Source organism: Dicentrarchus labrax, unplaced genomic scaffold (assembly GCF_905237075.1).
Source record: "Dicentrarchus labrax unplaced genomic scaffold, dlabrax2021, whole genome shotgun sequence".
Taxonomy (NCBI): domain Eukaryota; kingdom Metazoa; phylum Chordata; class Actinopteri; family Moronidae; genus Dicentrarchus; species Dicentrarchus labrax.
In genome coordinates this window covers 7032408-7052941 of record NW_026136722.1, presented here as the reverse complement: position 1 = coordinate 7052941, position 20534 = coordinate 7032408, and the positions used below count along the sequence as shown (strand labels likewise).

The 20534-nt window shown below is 40.3% G+C and overlaps 1 protein-coding gene across 1 annotated transcript; it reads left to right on the top strand.

Annotated features, from left to right (window-relative positions):
* Positions 1–1770: 1770 nt before the first annotated feature.
* Positions 1771–18634, top strand: LOC127356331 (voltage-dependent calcium channel gamma-1 subunit-like). Its single transcript, XM_051387984.1, has 4 exons — positions 1771–2300; positions 11670–11744; positions 14230–14367; positions 14791–18634. Exons 1-4 carry the CDS (start codon positions 2060–2062, stop codon positions 15021–15023), a joined length of 687 nt encoding a protein of 228 aa, XP_051243944.1. The 5' UTR covers positions 1771–2059; the 3' UTR covers positions 15024–18634.
* Positions 18635–20534: the final 1900 nt, after the last annotated feature.

Here is a 20534-nt window from a genome sequence, read left to right as displayed (position 1 = left end):
TTTCATCATAAGTGATTCTGCGTGTTTCTGTCATTGCTCTAACAGTTCCGGTTCTGAGAGCCTTGGCAGTGATATTTCAGGTAAATGTGAGTCAGACATGCCTTCTTGCCAGACGCTGTCATCTGTTGTATACAGTGTTTGTCATCCTTGCTCAGTTGACATGAGGCGAACCCTCCAGTATCTTCAATAACATGTTACCACAGTCGTCCACACGGCTAGCTGTTGCTTGGAGACTCTGCAGCTGTGAGGTGTTTGGTCTCCCTGCAGTCACTAGGGGACCATGAGCAAATGAAGCAGGTCAGAGGGTCACCCAGTAAGACAGGCTGTGCTAAAAGACACTATTATTTCACACTTAGAGACAAGCGGTCGCTCTCACAGCCTCAGCAAGGAACACGTCCTCTGGGAGAAAAGCCAGTTTTGCTGCAAATGCATCCAGGTGGAACGTGATAATGAACACAACTGTCTCGCCTCCCCTCAAGCTCCACTGTGGGGTTTCTTCTTTCTTTTTTTAAGCTAGTGAGTGAAATGATTTATCTTTAATGATCAATTTCTTGGTTCGGTTAGCTACTGATGGTGTTTACAGAAAGCACTTTGGTCCCTTTTTTTTTTAACACATGCATTGTGTCTTGCCTTCTCCCTTTACCTCTTGCTTTTAATGTCTTGCCTTTTAGTGTGTTAAAAAGCTGTGTGAGCGTTGTCAGGGCTGAAAATGGGCCAGAGTCCTGTCTAAAGTGGGGCACAGTGGTTTATAAAAAGCATGCCCATTTACTCAAGTATTTCATAGGGAAAAGGTTGATTGTGCCTTTGAGATGTATCAGCTTTTTACAGTTTCTTCCATCCTCAAACTTTGTGGTGTCATTTTTTTTTTTTAAAGCAATTAAAAGCATTTGTGTGCCAAATCAGATTATTATCTCAATGTATTATTAAAGATTAAATTAAAAGTCTTAAGATGTCGGTTTACAAAATGGAAAAACTTTAGAATCAAAGGATTCAAAGCCACTTGTTGGATTTTTTTTAAGCTTTCTCAAAATGGCTCAATTAACATATAGTAAGGGACATTCAGAAGGCCCATTCATTAAACACAGGAATATTTAAAGCTCTAAAACTCTCTCTGCTGTGCTGTCAATCATATTCAAACTCTATAAACTGAATGTCAAATTTTAGCGGCCCTATGTCAAAGCCCTTTTTCTGTCTTTCTGAATCTGGATCAGCTGCTGACATCAGGTGGGACCCTTGTCTCAAAGCTTAACCGCCGATTGGCTGAATAAGTAGATCAGCTCATTCAGACGACAACTAATAAAGGAAATCTCTCCCCCCCACCCCCAGGAGTCCCCTGACACACGGCGCCTGAGACAAATGAGCTGGAAACGGTTCGGACTGAATAAGAATATGAAAGAGATGTGACAGAGAGCGTTTCAGATACATGATAGATCGATAGCATCAGTGTTTGGCGTGGCAATGAAATATCGAACAGCAGTCAAAACTTGCCAGAAAATTTTCTTAGATTGGCTTTGATGTTGTGGTTAGAAGTGCGCAACTCAAATGCTCACAATCAATAGACTGTCTAAGCTTTAAATGAAGGTGTCTGATCTTGACCCGACTCTTGGTCAACACCAGAATGGTAAAATAATGGGTGTAATAGGTGAAAGCACTCCCCAGTACATCTTCATCTCGTAGCTGAAGGACCTCGGCTCACCAGCTAGGGAGGGAGAGGAAGAGAGGAGAGCGGTAGAAACTAGGGCACTGTTATCTGGCCCCCTTTTTTTTCCAACTACCAGGCACAAGGCAGAGAAAGAGAAAGAAAGAGCTGTGGACAGGAGAGAGGAGAGGACATCAGAAGTGTAGTGAAGCTGTAGACAAGACGGGGGAACCTCTGGAGTCAACATTCAAAGGCAAAGGCAACCTTGACTGTCCTACGCAGTCTTTACGATCGCACGCGCTCTTTCGTTCTATACACAGCCACATACACACTAGCTTTTCATTTGTCACACACACGTGCAAACCACAGGCACGCGCACGCACACACATCCACAACTTTGCACGCACAGCGAGCAGCAACATGTTCGAGGAACAGGCGACCAAGGTCAAGATCACGTCTGTGGTGATCTTGGTGGGCATGTCCTCCATGCTGGCGGCGGTGGTGACCGACCACTGGGCCGTACTCAGCCCCCGGGTGGAGAAGCTCAACGCTACCTGCGAGGCGGCCCACTTTGGCCTCTGGAGGCTCTGCAAGAAGAGCATCTTCATTGTCGAGGAGGACCCTCAGGGCAAAGGCTGCGGCCCCATCAGCTTACCTGGAGGTACGGAGCCTCTTGATCTCACTGTTGGCAAATATGATGGATTTTTGTATTTCAGTTTGTCAGGCTAAACATTTCTTTCTGTTGTCCAAGTGAATTTGTTTTGTGGTTGCTTGAAATAGTCCTGGATGTAGTGAGGTTTTATTTTACTGGATGAAGTAAGAAAAAACGGTGTTTGGTTTCCAGTGGATTGGAACCTGTAAAGAAATATTTATACTACAGTTCTGCTTTATGTTTCTGTGCAAACATGCAGGTCAAAGCAGAAAAAATGGACTCAAGCGCTGACTAGAGCGGTGTCTCTGCTGGCTTTCATCTACTCACTTGTATCACAGTTAGAATTAAGTCTTGCTTTTGACTTGCTTGGGTTTCAGTTATGCAGAACTGGCGTTTGTGCCCTCAAATATTGCTGCTTTGACATCTAAAAATAATTTTAAGGACCACCACTGAGGAAGTAAAGAAGGAAGAGAGAGGGTTGGAGTCTGCCGCCTTTTCTTCCATCTGTGTGTCTGTCCCTTCCTCTCCTCATACACACAAAGGCACATATCAGCACATATGTTGGCATGTGCATATGTGTGAGCATGTAAATACACAAACACACATGCATGTGTGTTTGGACTGAATGTGTAACAGTTCTGTGGCCAGCTTCTCACTGAACCATCATTATCTTCCACAGAGGAAGTCACTGAACAGACTGCCAATTAAGCACAGTCCAACAGCTGAAGTTGAGTGCGTAACGGGAGAGCATCGCCGCTATACTTCACAGTTAACATGACAAAAACATGAATCTGTTTTGTCTGGACTGATGGACTCTCATTGTAAGATGGGAATAAAATCAATTTTAGCTCACACCAAAGCCCCACTTCTCTAGATTTTTCCTTTTTTTGTGGGACTTCTCAGATCACAAGGGGAAGTGTTAGATCATCTGTCAGCATACTTTCTGACTCTCTGTATATGAAAATGTAAAATCATAAGATGCTATTTAACTTCTACATCTTTTGTTTAGTCTGGCTCACAGTGTCAGAGCTGAGGTTAATTGGCTTTGATCAAACTAAATGCAAGACTTGTCTAGAGAGCAGAAGAAATTAAAAGAATGCTGACGCCTTTGTCCAAGGCAACTTACAATAATTAAAAGAAAAAAAATTATACAAGTATACAGCAACTACTTCAAGTGCTACATTTAAACAATAAGACAACCTGTTTTTTGTGTGTTTGTCTTCATGGGCCAAGGTGGGCTCTCTTTGTAGTGATTGGCATAGAGGATGGTCTAGAGTCTATGGTTTGACCATGTCCTGGAGGTAGGATGGGCCTGAGCCATTCACAGCTTGGTTGGCAAGTACCAGTGACTTAAATTGGATTTGAGCAGCCACCAGTAGCTTGTGCAGGGTGCAGAGGAGTAGTGTGTGGGAGAACTTGGGTACATTGAAGACCAACTGAGCTGGTGCATTCTGGTTGAATTCAAGCAGTATTTATAATGCCACAGATAAATCCTAGTCTGCACAATGTTTAAATGCACCCATTTGTGCACAAACTCTTACTTAAAGGACCAGTGTGTCGGATTTAGTGGCATTTTGAGGTGAAGTTGCAGATTGCAGCCAACTGAATACGACTCGCCTTCTCAGTGCGAAGGAGGAACTACTGTGACTGCTAAAACTTGCATAAAAGTATAAAGCCTTAACTAGAGCCACAGTTTGGTTTGTCCGTTCTGGGCTACTGTAGAAACATGGCGGTTCAACATGGCGCCCTCCGTAGAAGAAGATCCACTCCCTCTGCAGATAAAAAAAACTAATTCTTAGATAACGAAAACACGTTTCTTATTATTTTCAGGTGATTATACACTAATGAAAACATACATATGAATATTGTATTCCCTTTCTGCCAATATATCCTCCTACATGTTTCACACTGGACTAGACAAAAAAGTAGTTGGAGAAGCTGTTTGGTGCACAATCTGTGTCGAAAAAAGTAAAACGGTGATCTTTAACTTACAAGTCTTTTTTGTAAGTTCTTTTCCCTCCTTGCATAACACAGCATTGAGTAACTGATTCCAAAAGAATAAGTCAAAACAATCAGTGTTGTATTTAAAAGTCTACTTCTCCAAAATAACCATGTAGCTTTAATTACAAGCTCTCTTAGAACAGAGCCCTGGGGTAAACAGTGTCTGGCTGGCCTCTGGCTGCGTGTGCGTGCCTTGCAGCTTAACAGACAGATTTCACTCCGACTCCATCATTGACTTTAGCCTTCAGCTCCAGCACCTCAGGATCAGTACAGGCCTTAATGAAGTGTGGCTCCCCGCTCTAGCTCATGAGTTAGAGTACACCTGGGAGACACAGGAGGGACGAAGGAGATTGGGGGGAAAAAAAGGATCCTGCGTGGAAGGACAGAGGTAGGGATGCCGCTGTTGGTGGAGGAAAGGGGGAGCACAATTAAAGTGTCCTAAGAAAGAAGGGGCTTTCAGCGAATAGAGGTGAAACTGTACTAAGATTTGTGCATTACATGTTGTAAAAACCAGAAAGAGACAGACAAGAGTTGTGACAGCTGCTTGCCATAAAATATGACAACACCAATGGCCTCCAGAACAACTTCTTGCTGTAAAATGAGACATACATACTCTGTTAAGTCCAGTAGTTGGAGATTCCTTTTCCCTGTGGACAAGTCAATTGCCTGTGGAACGTATGAAGGACATATTGTAGCTGACAGACTTAAAACTCCATCCTGACAGCAGTAGTAAAAAAGTGTCATATCTGTACAGAGTCCCAGCTGCTTCTGTGATACGCAACACAACCTGGAATGGATAGGAATGACTAGACAGAACCCATCTGACAGACTAAAGCTGTCGGCAGCTCACCTGTCTCACGTCCAGCAGCGAAGGGAGTTCAGCTCAGTCTGCTGCCACCTGTCAAGAGTGTGCAGCAAGAAATATCAGCTGTTTTGTCAGAGACCCCTTTGGCTACATTCCCACAATCACACCAGTGTTTCCACACTTGCATTATGAGGGATAATGAGTCATTCTCTCATATTACCTGAAAAGGTCTAGTGATTTGGCGTGTGGCCACGCAGTTCTGCCATTTGTTCCCACGCCAAGCTCAGTAGTTTAGTTACACAAGCCCATCTCTCCCCATTTGTGGCCCTGGTGTCATCTGAAATGGATCTGTGAGTGTGGTGATGTGTCCCTAGTTCTAGTCCTCTTTCACGCCATGTTATGTAAACATGACATTGGGTGAGATGCTGTTTTCTCGCTCAGAAAGTGAGTTTCAGTGACCATCTACAGGTTTCTTCTCAATAAGTGCTTTCTCTACTGTCATCCAGTTGGCCAATCTGCCAGATAGTTTAACAGCAGAGAGGACCAGAGAAAAATACAGCCAATCTCTGGCTTCAGCCATTTGCTTTCTCCTTGATAGAGTGCTATCAGTAATGGCAGCACAGTACTGAAAGCTTGGCTGGATTGCAGTTTGTGTGCAATTTCACATGTGATACATTCACAGGTGTTTTTAAGGGAGTCAGTGTTTGCACTTTGCAAGCCAGCTAACCTTAACACCAGCATTAACACCTCATGACAAGGTATGTTTGAGGTATGACTAGATTTTCATCAACTTGAGTAACCTGCCACTGAGTTTGGAGCCTAACGGACTGGCTGATTGACTAACAACACCACACCAGCGTTACTTTGTCTGCTCCTCAATTTAAGGTGTGTTGTAGTGCACATAAGCAGAGCATAATGGTGTAAAAGAAATCTTGAGCTGATAGAGAGTGCCCTATAACAGATTACATCCTTGATGAATGGTATACCCAAGTAGGCAGCGGTGATTGGACTTAATAACGCACATTTGCATTTTTCCAAACAGAGGGGGAGTTATTCGTCAAGAGGCGTGTACACAAACACTTTTTCATATAGGCACAATTACACTGCTTTTGTGAAGGGGTTGCATAACAACGGCAGCAAAGCGGTGAACCCAAATGACTTTTGAAATTAGCTTCCCACAAATGACGCATGACAGCTTGAGTGCTGTAAAAGTCAAACAAACCCTTTATGGATCGCATCAAGCTGCTCAACTGGGAAATAAAGAGCATGAATTATGCTTTTGTGTGCACGTGTGTGTTCCTATACATATGTGTGCAAAGAATCCAGGGAGAGGAATTTATTACCAGAGATGTTTTAAAGCTTGCCAGTGGTCAGGCATCGTGTTTTCTAGTCCTACAGCGGAAAGAAATTACCACCAAAACAACCCTCCTCCTCTTTCAGTGACACAATGCCTGACCGGTGCCCCCAATTCATACCCTCAAAAGCACCGATGTCACCTTGAGACACCATTTTCACTATCTAGACACCCAGTCATTTTCCTTTCTAGCCTGCCAGATTTCTGCTTCAGGTGCAGAGCCAAAAACTGTGGAGGTGTGGCGCTGATTTGGCATTCAGAAAACAAGTGTAAGGTTCCAAATTTGAATGAATCACTCCCTATTATGTAAATTTGAAATATATAAAAGGAAATAAATATATGTTGAGAGATAACTGCTGCCATCACTTGCAGAATGAGATGCTAGGATGCAGTTTGTGGTGAGTCAAACTTAGATGTTTTGAATTTAATGATAAAGGTCAGGCCACACACACACACACACACACACACACACACAGGATCAGGCCGTGAGGACTCCTGTGCTGCTGTGTCCCAGTTATCAGAGTTCCTGGTGGAATAGCCATTCAAATACCACCACCAACCATCCTATTCACATTGACCCAGAATTAGTCGGTCATTCTGCGTGGCTCGAAAAAGAACAGCCCCCCCATCACCTAAAAAAACCATGAACTCCTGCAAAGGATTCAGAAGCTTTTTTTCAAGACCACCTGCGCAAGTTGTTATTATAGGTAAAAACATGGAAATACCATTATAATTCAATTAAATGTGAGTGGGTTTTGGATGGTACTTCACAGATCAATGGGAAAAGGTGGAAGGCACAAGCATAGAAAAGAACTGTAAAAGGAAATCCACAAGAATACTAAACCGAAAGAAGAAGTTAAGGTCGAAGAGAGAGAGACAGGTGTAATGACAGGTGGAGAGGAAGGAAAGGGTAAAGGAGAAACTGGCCGCAGAGTTTAATGCAAAGAGGCGAAACTAAAATGACAGGCGATACCTCGTTCTAATCTCTCTCCCCTCCCGGAACTAAATCTCCCCATTAGCCAGACTGCAAGGTCAATTATACGCACCCAGATGTTCTCTTCCTCCATAAAGTTATGATACTAGCCAGATTTGTTTTTAACCATTTCTGGGCAGTGTAAATATGAGTGTTTAAGCTGCATAGATATTGTAGTTTAACTTTGTTTGTGAAGCGACAGAGTTAACAGTACTCCACCAGTATAATGTGTCATAAAGACGGAAGTTTCCAACTTTCTCTCCTAGCATACTGAGGCAGTGACAAAAAAGTTGCAAAGTCATTAAATCAACTTGGATGAATCACACCTGTGCAACAGCTCTCCCTGTCCTGTCTTGTAACGCCAAGAAGAATTTGTAGTGGGGACCCATATTTGTTGTCTGCTCTATAAAAGTTATTGCCGTTTTGGAGGTAATCTGAATGTTGTAAACAAATCACAGTGTAGCTGTTGTGAAATGGTTGGACTTCATTTAGCAAAATCACCATCACAACAAAATTTGTTTAATTAACTATTCGTTGAATCTCACCTCCGAACTACGATTGTCCAATTTTAGCTTAGCAACCGTAACTAGGCATGGCAACCGTGTCATGTTGTGGATTTCCCCACATGCTGTACATGGAGATCTATATGAAGAGTTTGGAGAATGGGGTATCATTTTGACACCTTTCCAAATCCAGAAACACAGGACTAAAAGTGGAAGGGTTGCATTAAACACAACAATTTATCTGTCCAAATGTTAGCCTGCATGGCCAACAGTAGTTACCAAGCATTATTTCCAAAATTACGGGGCATGTCAGTTGCTTATTATATTATTATGGAGGTTATGTAACCTAAAATTCCTGTTCAGGATTGGCAGACCCGCTGCCTGAGAGCAAAGGTGCTGAGAGTTTAGAGTTATAACAGCAGCTCTGTCCTGCTCTTTAAATGGCTAGCACTTCAGCAACTGTTACATTTGCCAAACCCATTGGTTATTCGGCATAGAAAAAGCTCTGGCAGTGTGCTCATTAAGTAGCCAATCAATCACCATGGCAACACCAGCCCAGGCAGGCTCCAGAAGTCCCCTGTGCCACACTGTAAACAAGGACCGAATCCAAGTGAAACCAGTTGTGTGGACTGTTCTGTTAACTGTTATAGAAACTATTGATACAGCAACCTTCATGTTGCACAACAAGTGTTTTTTTTTTTAGATTTATTCAGTTTGTGTCAAATTTTATCCACTGCCAACTACGGAGTTAATTGCTTTCTCCTTTTTGTTTATTCCTTTATTACTATTTGGGCTTTCTTTCTTTGTTCCTTCAGTACATTCCACATCCTCCAGTCTCTTTTTCTCGTAAAAGTTTAAAAACGCTAACATTAAAGCATAACTCCTAACTACAGTGCTGCTTCTCAATGTACGTCTTTCCATTGTACCTTCAAACCACCAAAGGGTTATTAGAACAAACAACATTTAAACTGCATTTTTATTAAAAATACATTATAATATAACTATCTCTTCACTATAATACATGAACAATGCTGCTCCTTTATTTCTGTATCTTCTAAATGGATCATCAGCTGGCGAGGACACCTTTTGCATGGGACATGCAGCTTTAGCCTCAATGCAGAAGTACATCATCTATGGAGCAATCAAGTGCATATTTAAGACCCTTTTAGTTCACTCTCACTGCTCTAGTATTGCTGTTTCTGGTCACAGCAGGCAGCTATTTTCATGTAAAAGCCACAATTCATAACCTGCTCAGCACTAAACAGCAAACAGACATTGCTGGTAAATATAGCCGAGCATGTAGCAGCCAGAGCCAGCTTCCCTCGGGAGTTGGTAGAGACCCAAACAGAGCTAAAAGAGAGTGAATATTGTACTTCTACTGGGTGGTCAGAGATATGACTGCAAACGAAGGTAATGTTGCTGTGTAGCTGCTGCATGTGTAAATAAGCAACTGTTTGCTACAAAATTCACCATGGTGAGGATATACCTTTTGTTTCTGCTGCCCCGAGGTGGCAAAAACAAATCTCTTACTGCAGGTTTTGGCCAACAAATTCCACGGTCATCCACTAGAAATGAGAAAACTTCCTTTTGTTTATTTGTCTGTGAAATCGAATACCCACTGTTTTAAACATTACTGCAAATTTCAAGACAGATAAATCTGTTATTCACCATCATTGCTGTGAACTGCACAAGTGCCACGCTAGAATGACAGCTTGGCATGCCTAGCAACAGTAGCTAAGAGGGGGTGGGGCTTAGCGAATGGTCAATTACTCAACCTTAGAAAATGAGTCACTGTCCTAACTCATTTTCTGTCACTGCTGTCTACACTATCAATCTGAATTTATCAGGATCAAGGAGATAACTAGAGGCTCAGTCTTTTGAAGCCCCCTTTGTATAAATCAGAGGTCTTTCCACCTTGTCTTTGTGGTGAGCAGATTGTGTTCTCTGAGACTGGAGTAAATCTTATAGCTACACCCAAACACATATTAGCTCAGATTAGTTTAGCCCCAGAGGTAAAGACACCTAATAAGAGAAGACTAATGAAAAAAATATATTTACAGATCCAGGCTGCACTGTGACTCCGCCTCCGGTTCTCCCTACCACCAGCCTCACACACACACACACACACACACACACACTTACACACTCACACACTCACACACTTCCACACTCACATACTATTACACGCATGCACAAAGACACACATATGTATGCACACGGTCCTCTTGATATGCCTTTACATGGGTAAATAGATAGGACTAGGCAAGACCTGCAGCAGCCTGTTGCTAGGTTACCTCTTTAGTGATTCTTTCTCATCCTGGGTAACAAACAGCTCCTCTGTTGCCTGGTACACACATACACACACTCACATGCACATACACCGACAGCAACACACAAACATTTTCCATCTCTGTGTGGACAGAGAGAGCACCTGTCTGTTTTATGGGTTTAATCTCAGCGAGAAAGCATGGTGAGTGGAGGGAAGAGGGGACCCTCACTTGGCCTTTACGTCCTTTCCACCCCTCCCTCTCGGCCAGGCTGCCCTAAGAGACAGCAAATAGATAGATGGATGTGTGGGCAATGACTGCACCCAAGAATCGTTTTTCTGTATGGGGTTATCTTGAAGATTGTGGTCAAAGGACTAGAGTTTGGGCAAGCAAAGTGCAGAAATGTATCATTCCTGTGTAGAAATGGGCATGGGGAATAAACACAGCCAACATGGAGGACAGTGAGGGATTTAACTTCAAGACATTTTATTTTAGGATGAAATCAAGTCGCAGAACACTACTGAGATTTGGCTACTGTGTTAAACGTCCATCTGATCAAACAGCAGAGACAGCGTGCTGATTCTACCAGTTTAGAAATGCGTTTTTATACTTGGATAACACACACATTCTTCATTTTCTGTTATATCGAGCACATCGAATGTCTTTCAACCAAACAGGCACAGGTTTCAGTCACTGGGTTTGCATGTACCCACTCTGGTGAAGTGTGCATGAGCCTTAAAAAAAAGCTGCTGGGGTGGGACGTCATACAGAGACAGCGTTCAGTCAAAAGCACTGCAGTTGGATTTTAAGGAAGAAGATTCAGTTTCATGGTATTATTGAGAGGGGTATTTGTTTATATCCCATTTCAACAAATCCAAACTATGAGGTAATATCAAAAGATAAGAGTGTAAAATGTTGTAAGCTGTCATGGGAATTTATTGCTAAATTGGGTTATACAATGGCATTTAAAAGTTATTTTTGTTCTGAATGAATCAATGAATATTGGGCCCACAAAACACATTTAGAATCATTTCAGAAGTTTCTAAATTGTGAGGTTATAGATGGTGAAAGAAACCTGTTGTCATGTTGACACAAGGTTTATAAAGATCTGAACTTATGCAAAGTATCATGATCAAACAACTTTGCTAGCTGGAAATTGGGTAACTGAATTTATACAAAACATTTTTTTACAAGGCTACCAGTGATACACCAAACCAGAAATCCAGGCTAAAATGAATAATAAATATAATGTCTAAGTTTTTTCATAGCTGTGTGTCCTATTAATGTATGTGTATTTGTTCGCTTTCTGTCCGTTGAGAGATTTACATCAATTGGTAGTGCAGACACACAGGGCTTGGGATACAACCTGAGCCACATGCTCTCTCCCCCCCTCATGTTTCATCTGCCTCTGTCTATCACTCTCTCGCCCCCTCCTCTCTCTCTTTCTCTCTCTCTCTCCCTGTCTTACGCTGCAGCGAAGAACTGTTCCTACTTCAAACACTTTACCTCGGGGGAAGAAGCTGAGGTTTTTGAAGTCAAGACCCAGAAAGGTGGGTGCCTCCTCACTCACTGCCACCCAGACTACATGTTATAACAGATCCTGTTTTTCTGGGACCCAACTGTGTGTTGGTGATGACAAAGAAACATAACAGAAACCATTTCTAGTAGTTTTCTAAGTAAGAGGAAAGAAGGTGCACAGCAGTTTTATGCATGAATATATGCTCAGGTATCCTATATTATTCAAATCTAAGCACAGCATATGAAGAAATGCCTGTATGTCACATGTAAGACCCCAATAACCGGGTCTTCCCCACATTCCTGCAAATTTTCAACAGCAAACACATTTTGAAAGGAAATGTTAATGCTGCCTGGAATACGTTTTATATATAACGAGCAAATGTTACCTCACAAACTCAGTTACATACACACGTTCCCTCATGTCCATTAAGAAAGAAATCTGTTCCAATATCCTCTGATTTTCATCTTCTCATCTTCCCCCGCCTTAGCAAGATTGCTACTTTCAAAAGTAAACGTATTTCCAGGAAACGGTTCCCCTGTACGTTGGCAACGTGACCCTTTCAGCTTCTGACTAGACACAGAGGAGATACCCATACAGGAAGGCAATTACAGATTAGTGTCTGAGCTTTAAATTGCAATAGATAGAGCACGGTTACATCTTGGTAGAATTAAGTGAAGAAAAACGTATGTCTTTTTTTTTTTTGTCAGAACATATTGAAAATTCAACAGGAGTGGACATTTACTGTGTAGCACAAAACACAGAATATTATGGGCAACAATCAGTCATTCAGACAAGAACAGCAAGGGCAACTTTATTTGTTGAGTACATTTTATGCAAGTTTTTTTTTTTAATTACATAGCACATTGAGAACAATTAATTAAATGTCAGACGCAAAACAAATGCAAAATATAAAATGAGAAAGCAGAAAGTGTTCAAGGATGGTTACAGCTTTAGTACACTGACAGACAAGGCCCATTGCAGTGGTGGAAATTTTATTAACTCAAATAATGTACTTAAGTACAAATCTGAGATATTTTCATTTTATGAATATGTCTACTATATAATTATACAAAATATAAACAAATCATGATGTATTATTATTGGGGATATTCACAAGCTTAGTGGCAGTATATATAGTAGAAAATAAGCCCTACCTTACCAGCTGCAAAAAGTTATGTACATATTACTGCATCAATTTTGATCATTTACAATATAAATTCTGAAATGGGCCAATCTGCATAATAACTAATTTAACTTTTTGTACTTTAAGTATATTTAGATGCTCAACCTTTATATCATATTTTCAATGCAGGACTTCTACTTCTAACAGAATATTTCTACATTGTGGTATTCCTACTTTTTACTTAAAGTGTGTGTACGATTCAGTGGCATCTAGTGGTGAAGTTGCAGATTGCAACTAACTTGACGACCTGGGAATGAGAACAGGCTGTGAAGTCTCTAGAAGAAACTACTGACTTGCTTCGAAACTCACAAAAAATGTAAAAGGCTCTATCTACAGCCAGTGTTAAGTGTTAGCTACTGTAGAAACATGGCAGTTCAACATGGCGGACTCCATAGAAAGTGACCCGCTCCCTCTGTAGATAAAACAGCTCATTCTAAGGTAACAAAAACACAACAATGTCCTATATTCAGGTGATTATACACCAATGTAAAACATACCTATGAATATTATTCCATTTCTGCCAATAGATCCTCCCACATGTTACACACACACCTTTAAATAAAACATTTGAGTTCCACCACTGACCTTGTACCAGCAAAAAAGTCCTGCATAGAATCAAATACAAGAAATAAATCAAATCTGGGCACTGTGGAAATCTGTTGATGGAACATAACACACAGTGCAAACAGGCTCAAGCAAAAACATGCACACATGAAATGAATAATACCATTTACAGAGACTTTTACACACACAAATACTCACACAGACCAAGAGTCCTCAAAATGAGCCCGAACAGCACTGGAGAGGCTGAGTGCAAGGTTACTTTACACCTGGTGTTACGCCACAGTCTGGATGCTGAAATGAAATATGATGCTCCAAGGATCATTTCTATCGCAGCTGGAGTGTTATAGAGAAGGAAAGACTAGATTATCTTTATCTAACAGACAGACAGGAGGGGAGGCGGGCAGCAAAAGAGGGAGAGACGTTCTAATCACCTCGTTATAAGCCTGCAGCATCGTATCTGTCATGCAAATGACATTATTGCCAGTTCGGATAAATGACTGTTGTTTTTAAAGTGAGGCTAATTTAAAGGCTAATTATCTGTGTCATAACTCGCCTGAGCGCAATATTGAAACAATTATTATGGAAACGATACTGCAACCTCCCCTTCGGTTCCTACCCGCTCGCTCAATTTTTTAATCGCTACCACTTTCCTGTCTCACTCTTAGGTCCTCGCTGTTTTTCTTTCTTTGTCTCTTCTCTTTCCTTCTTTATTTTCTTTTTTTTCTGTCTCTTTCACACCTTTCCTGTTATTCTTTTTTCCTCATCTCAGAGTACAATATCTCAGCAGCAGCCATCGCCATATTCAGTCTGTTCTTCATGATCCTGGGCACCCTCTGTGTCATCTTCTCTTTTGGAAAAGGGCGGGACTACCTGCTCCGGCCTGCTGGGATGTTCTTCGCCTTTGCAGGTCAGATATGGCAGATAATGTGAATGTAATGTGAAATTACAGATCAGGCTTTGTGTAGTACTCTTGTCTCAGTGCTTACAGCTTGAAATGAAGTGTGTCAGTGTCATAATCACACACACTTTTTCTTTTGGGGATGAATATTACTTATGCAGCTAATTTAACAGAGATGACAAAGCTGATTTTTCACTGACAATTTTTTTTTGGTGTGGCAAGTGCTGATAGACTCTGGGGTGACAATTCGAAAGATCTACAAGTGTTAAATTAACTTTGATGGGTGCAAACTAACATCAAGCATCACAGTTACTGTTACAGACTTAACAGGTTAAAATAACAGTGAAAGTCTTGCAGTGTAAATGTGGAACATGTCATTAATGAGAGTGAAGCATCTGCCTTTACCAGCGTTCTCTCTGTTTTGGCACGCAGGCCTTTGCATCATCATTTGTGTCGAGGTAATGCGCCAGTCTGTCAAGCGTATGATTGACAGTGATGAGACCATCTGGATTGAATACTACTACTCCTGGTCCTTTACCTGCGCCTGCGCCTCCTTCACCCTGCTCATCCTCAGTGGAGTTGCCCTGCTCCTCATCTCCATGCCCCACATGCCACGTAACCCCTGGGAGACCTGCATGGACGCTGAGCCTGACACCTTAGATTAGCCAGACACACGTTTAAAGGCCTGGTTAAAATGGCATGAAAATACAAGTGGTTTTGCATCTTTTAGCCCTTTAATTACTGCAAGCCATTTTCAAAAGCATTCAAGTTTTTAGCTTCATTTCCCACCTTTCTTGTCTATTGATTTCAGGTCATGTTAGTAATATATTAAAATCAACTTATGATAGATAACCAGCCAGAGCAAAAACAATGACGTTCACATCTTCAAAGCAGTTGGAAGCAGCAACTGTTTTGAAAACTCTTCCTTGTTGGTGTGTTTAAGTGCTGAGGAATAATTAAGTAGCATCTAAAACTTAAGAGTTGTCTGCCGAACAGCACCTTTTTTAAAGCAAAAATTTACCAAACTCACATTATGTTTTGGGTTTTTTTTACAAGGTCTATATGTGTTTTTTTTATTATTATTGTGTTAGGGGTTTGGTTTTGTGACAACATATCTCATAAATGCAAAGCTTGTCAGCAACAGTGTCTCAGATTTAGCATGTTGGAGCTTTCCACAAGCACCTGAACACACCAACACACCAAGTTGGCCCTGCTAGTAACTGCCTCAATAAGTGACCAAATAAGTAAAGTTATTAGTAGCATTTTGCTAATTGATTTTCATACTATACTAAACCTAACTGGAAGCAGTGGACACCTGGAAATCAAGAAAAGATCGATCTAGACGTATGGTATATTTTAGAAAATGTATAAAACAATTTGTTGTAAATGTGTTTAACATGAAGACTGAATCGCCCTTTAAGGCTTGAGTGGACAAGGGTCAAATGCCACATTTAAGAGTAAACAGAAAGGTCGTTAGTGGCTAATCTGACAACATCTGAACTCTCAACAACTGCACCTGATATCTGCCACTCAGATGATCTTTTTTACTGGACCAAACCTGGATAAAACTACACAATATGATAACAAACAGGTTAGATATGACTTAATAAATCTGAATCTAATTCCTGAGATAGAAATAAAAAAATGTCCAGGCAAGATTTAAGACTGGAATAAAACTTTACCACACCAAAGCAGATAAAGGCGCTGAGCAATTGCACTGTAATGCTTTGTTTAAAGTTGTGAATCGTTATAATGGGCTACTGTCACTGCAGTCTTTTCTTTTCTCCAAGGACTTTCTACAGTCAATCCGTACCATTGATTGTCTAGAGAGAGACCACTTGCCTGATACTCCCTTGTTGACATCAGTCATTTATTTCAGGTCAATGTTCAAGACCCCAGGTAACTTAAGTCGGGATCTCCAATCCATAATACTGCCCGTAGTATTTGCTGAGCCTCGGGGTTACGCTTTATATGTCAGCAAATGTAGGTTTTCTGCTTTTAGTGGGCATTTTAAAAAATAGTTTTAACATCAGAAATATGCAATACAATATACCAAGTTTAGAAAATAATTGACCATTTGATAACGCCGTACCCTGAGCAGTTATTGTCCAATCATAGCTTAGTAATGGTAACCACACGGCAGGTCTGTCAAGCTAAAGATTTGCCACATGTTGAAGTGATGTGTAAAGGGCTGTAAGAGATATACCCTGTATCCAAAACCAAACATACAAGCAAGAAATGCATTAAACAGTGTGTTTATCTGCTCTAACATGAGCTGCAGACATTAACAGGTCTGACTACAGTATAATAACAGTTAGCCAACCCAGCGTTATACCCAAAGCCAGCAACATTTCATGATTTTGTGGAGTTGCAGGTTAAATAATAATAAAGAAAACACATATTCTTTTCTGGCACATTAACTGTGTAGCTCCAATTTCCTGACATTGTGACAGTAGGTCCCGGAGGCCACTGTATCAGAGCGTAGGCTAATGTTAGGGGCTCTGGCTCCCATCGTTGCCATGTCCAACAAACACAATGGGTAACTTGTAATATTAAATGTGAAACATTGATAAAACTAACTATAAATTGAACACACTTGTCCAAGTATACATAAACAATGCTTTTTATTTGTTTCCATGTCTTTTACATGGATCAGCGACTCGTTAGTATGCTCACTTTTTGTCTGGGACATGTAGCTTTACCCTCAGTCTTTAAGCACAATGTCATGAATGCAGCCTCCAACTTCTTATTTAAGATTCCTTTAAAACATGTAAAATAATCATCCCCTCTCTCTCCACCCACCCTTCCTGTCTCTCTACAGCTGTCTGTTAAATGAATCTGCAGTACATTAAATAGCTGGAGACAGCATGAAGCTATCGTTAACTTAATTAGATTCCCCAAGAAATGCTAAAATCAATGAAAGTTGTCATTTCAGCAGAGAAAACTGACGACCGCTGACTTGAAATGAGAAGCCTGCTTTTGTCTGGCTTTGTCTGAAATCAATGGCTGGACCATTGTTGTGGAAATTACTAAGAATTGTCAAGGTAAATCTGTAATTGTTATCACTGTAAACTGAATATGTGCAAAAATGAAAAGCTTGACAGGCATAGCAACAGTAACTAAGGGGGGCTTAGCAAATGGTCAATTGAATGTTTGCAACAAAATATAAAATACATGACATACATTACATAAACTACATAACATACATCCATAGAGAATTTCTTTCATATTTAGAAAAAAATATATAATTGTTTGTGGAACTTTTTTTTTTTTGCAATGTTGTATTAAATGATGTAACTTTTCTTTTGGGGCCATAAATGCCTAAGGCTAATATATTTAGGATAAGTATGACACAGATGACTTTTCATTTAAGTATTGCCTATGATTGTAAAATGGTACCTTAAAGCTTAAAGATCTTTTGTGTTCTGTAGACAACAATATTGTTGCTATCAGTCGCTAATTATTTTCATGTTCAAAATCATAAACAACCTTTTCAATTCTAGTTAAAACCAATAAAAAACATCAGGTTTCATCTGACAGCAGTCATTTTTACTTGGCTCTTTTTCCTGCGTAGAGTTTACACAAGGGTCGTATATATTGTAGGCAAAACAGTCTTCTACGTCTAGCATGTTATTTTTCAGTGAGTCACCCTAGCCCCGATGTCATTCAGCCATGGTGCAGGTGCAGTGAAATTAAAGTTCCATAAATGACGCTGTTTCACAGGGGAACACAAGAGGAAATGATTACATTTAGCTCTGAGGTCCTTCTGAGAGGAAACATTTTCATTTTTCTTACTGCAATCACAAAAGTTCCTTGGTCATTGTACAGGTTTGTATTTTAGAAAGATGAAACAATACCTGTATGTTGTTGTTTTTTTTTTCATTTTATTGACTATTTTATATAACCTACAGAGGTGGATCATAAGAGATGTTTAATAAAATATATACAATAAACCTGTAGGAGTTTTTGTGGGGGGAAAAAAGACCAGAGTTTAGTATTTATGGCAAACAATACACCTGATTTGTATTTTATTTTAGATTTGTAAATGCTCTGAATAAGTATGTGTCCATGATCGTCTTTTTTCAAAAGAACTATAATAAAAAATTACCACTAACAAGGTCAATAATGCTGTTTTATGTTGCTATGACTTCTTCTGCACAGGTCTTTTCCACATGTACCATCAGTCTTCTACCAATAAGCCGGTATCATCATGTTTGTTCCCCTCTGTTTCCATTACTGTGGAAATTCTGTTAACACATATGAAATAAAGCAGGGTTACAGCCTTTCCTCCTATTATGTTTTTATATGTTTACCTATAGATAGAGAGAGTCAATGGGTGCACATTTATTCAGGAAATAAAAATGTCAAGTCTTTTTTTTAATAACATTTTAACTATCCTTGTGTCATCGCTCGCTTCAGTCCAGGAATCTCTCAGCCAGAGAATGTAGTTGAATTGAGAGACAAACCTGGAAATGCTCCAGAGACCGTACACACTGCAGGTCAGGGCTTTTCAGTCGTGGATGTAATAGATGCACGAAGCTCATTAAATCATTCATGAGACCTTTACCTTGGAGCAATGAGACCACCGGCATGAAGGAGCGTACACTAACACACAGACGTATTTACTCTCTGCTGCCTACATCAGTTTTGATCCCTGGGATCCCCTCATGGTTTTCAAACACAATATTTCCATACAACTGAGAAACAATGTGTTCAATATTTTGAGAAATAAAATAACACGCACAGAAATGATGTGCTTATGGATCACACATTCAGTCCAAGGTGGGAGCACAAAAGGTTTGGTTTAATATATATGTAAATTGGCAGTGGATGAATGTATTAATGCTGAAGGCTTGCAGATGGTTTTGAGTGAATGTTGACTGTACACACTAACCTGAAAAGCCATTAAACCATGTGCACAGGCAAAGGTGGGTCCATAAATAATGTAAACTTGCTTAAAGGTGAGTGGGATTTGGTGGCATCTAGCGGTGAAGCTGAGATTGCAACCATTAGATACATGGACTACGATATGATTCAGGAACGATTTAGACCGATCCAGGTTCCCAGTGTAATTGTATCTATAACATTAAAACCGATTTCCAATTGTTATTGCTAAATCTTTACACCCCTAATGTGTGTGTATATATATATATATATATATATATATGTATAAATGTATGTATATATGTATGTATATATATGGTTGCTGCTGTTTATATTCCCTATGATGCACAAAATGCACTGCAGAAGGATTTCCTGGTAGTATAGCTGTATATGTATAGATGTATATAAATTATTGTATATACATTCTTTCATAGTACAAATTTATTTTAAAAATAAATTGCCTTCTACCTTCTTATACCTACATATACAATGTGTTCCAAATTATTATGCATATACTGTTCTTTTTTTCACTAAATAGTCGATATAGTTGGCAGTCAATAGGATTTTTTATTCCTCAACAATGATATCGTAATCTGGATTTTATTAAACACAATTACCAATGATGACAATGGCATTTTTTCAAAATGCAGTGTTCCAAATTATTATGCAAAACAGAGTTTCAAAACACTTAATAGTTTCTAAAGGATTGAAAACATAAATCTGTTGTATTTTTTGCATTAGAGGGGATAATTTTTCTCAAATCAAAGCTTTTTCAATGAAAAACATCTTTACAGATTAAGCTTCATATTAACATAGGAGCCCTTCTTTGATATCACATTAACAACTCTCTCATCCATTGAACCTGTAAGTCCATGTACAGGTTCTGCCTGGATTTCCTTTGAGGATGCCAAAGTTCCCAGAACTCCCAGCTCCTCCCAGAGCTGCTGTTTTGAGGTAACCTGCCCCCCACCCTCATAGAGCTTCCTGCCACACCAGGATTCTTTCTCCCTTAATGCCCATAGCAGCCTAGGCCTCAATGGTATTTGTTGCAGCATGGGATGGTGCGTTGTCTTACATGAAAATGATTTTACTCCAGAAGGCATGGTTCTCCTTTTTACATCATGGTAAGAAATGGGCAGTTAGGAACTCCACATATTTTGCAGAGGTCATTTTGACACCTTCAGGCACCTTAAAGGGGCCTACCAACTCACTTCCCATGATTCCAGCCCAAAACATCCCTCCACCACCTCCTTGCTGACGTCGCAGCCTTGTTGGGACATGGTCACCATCCA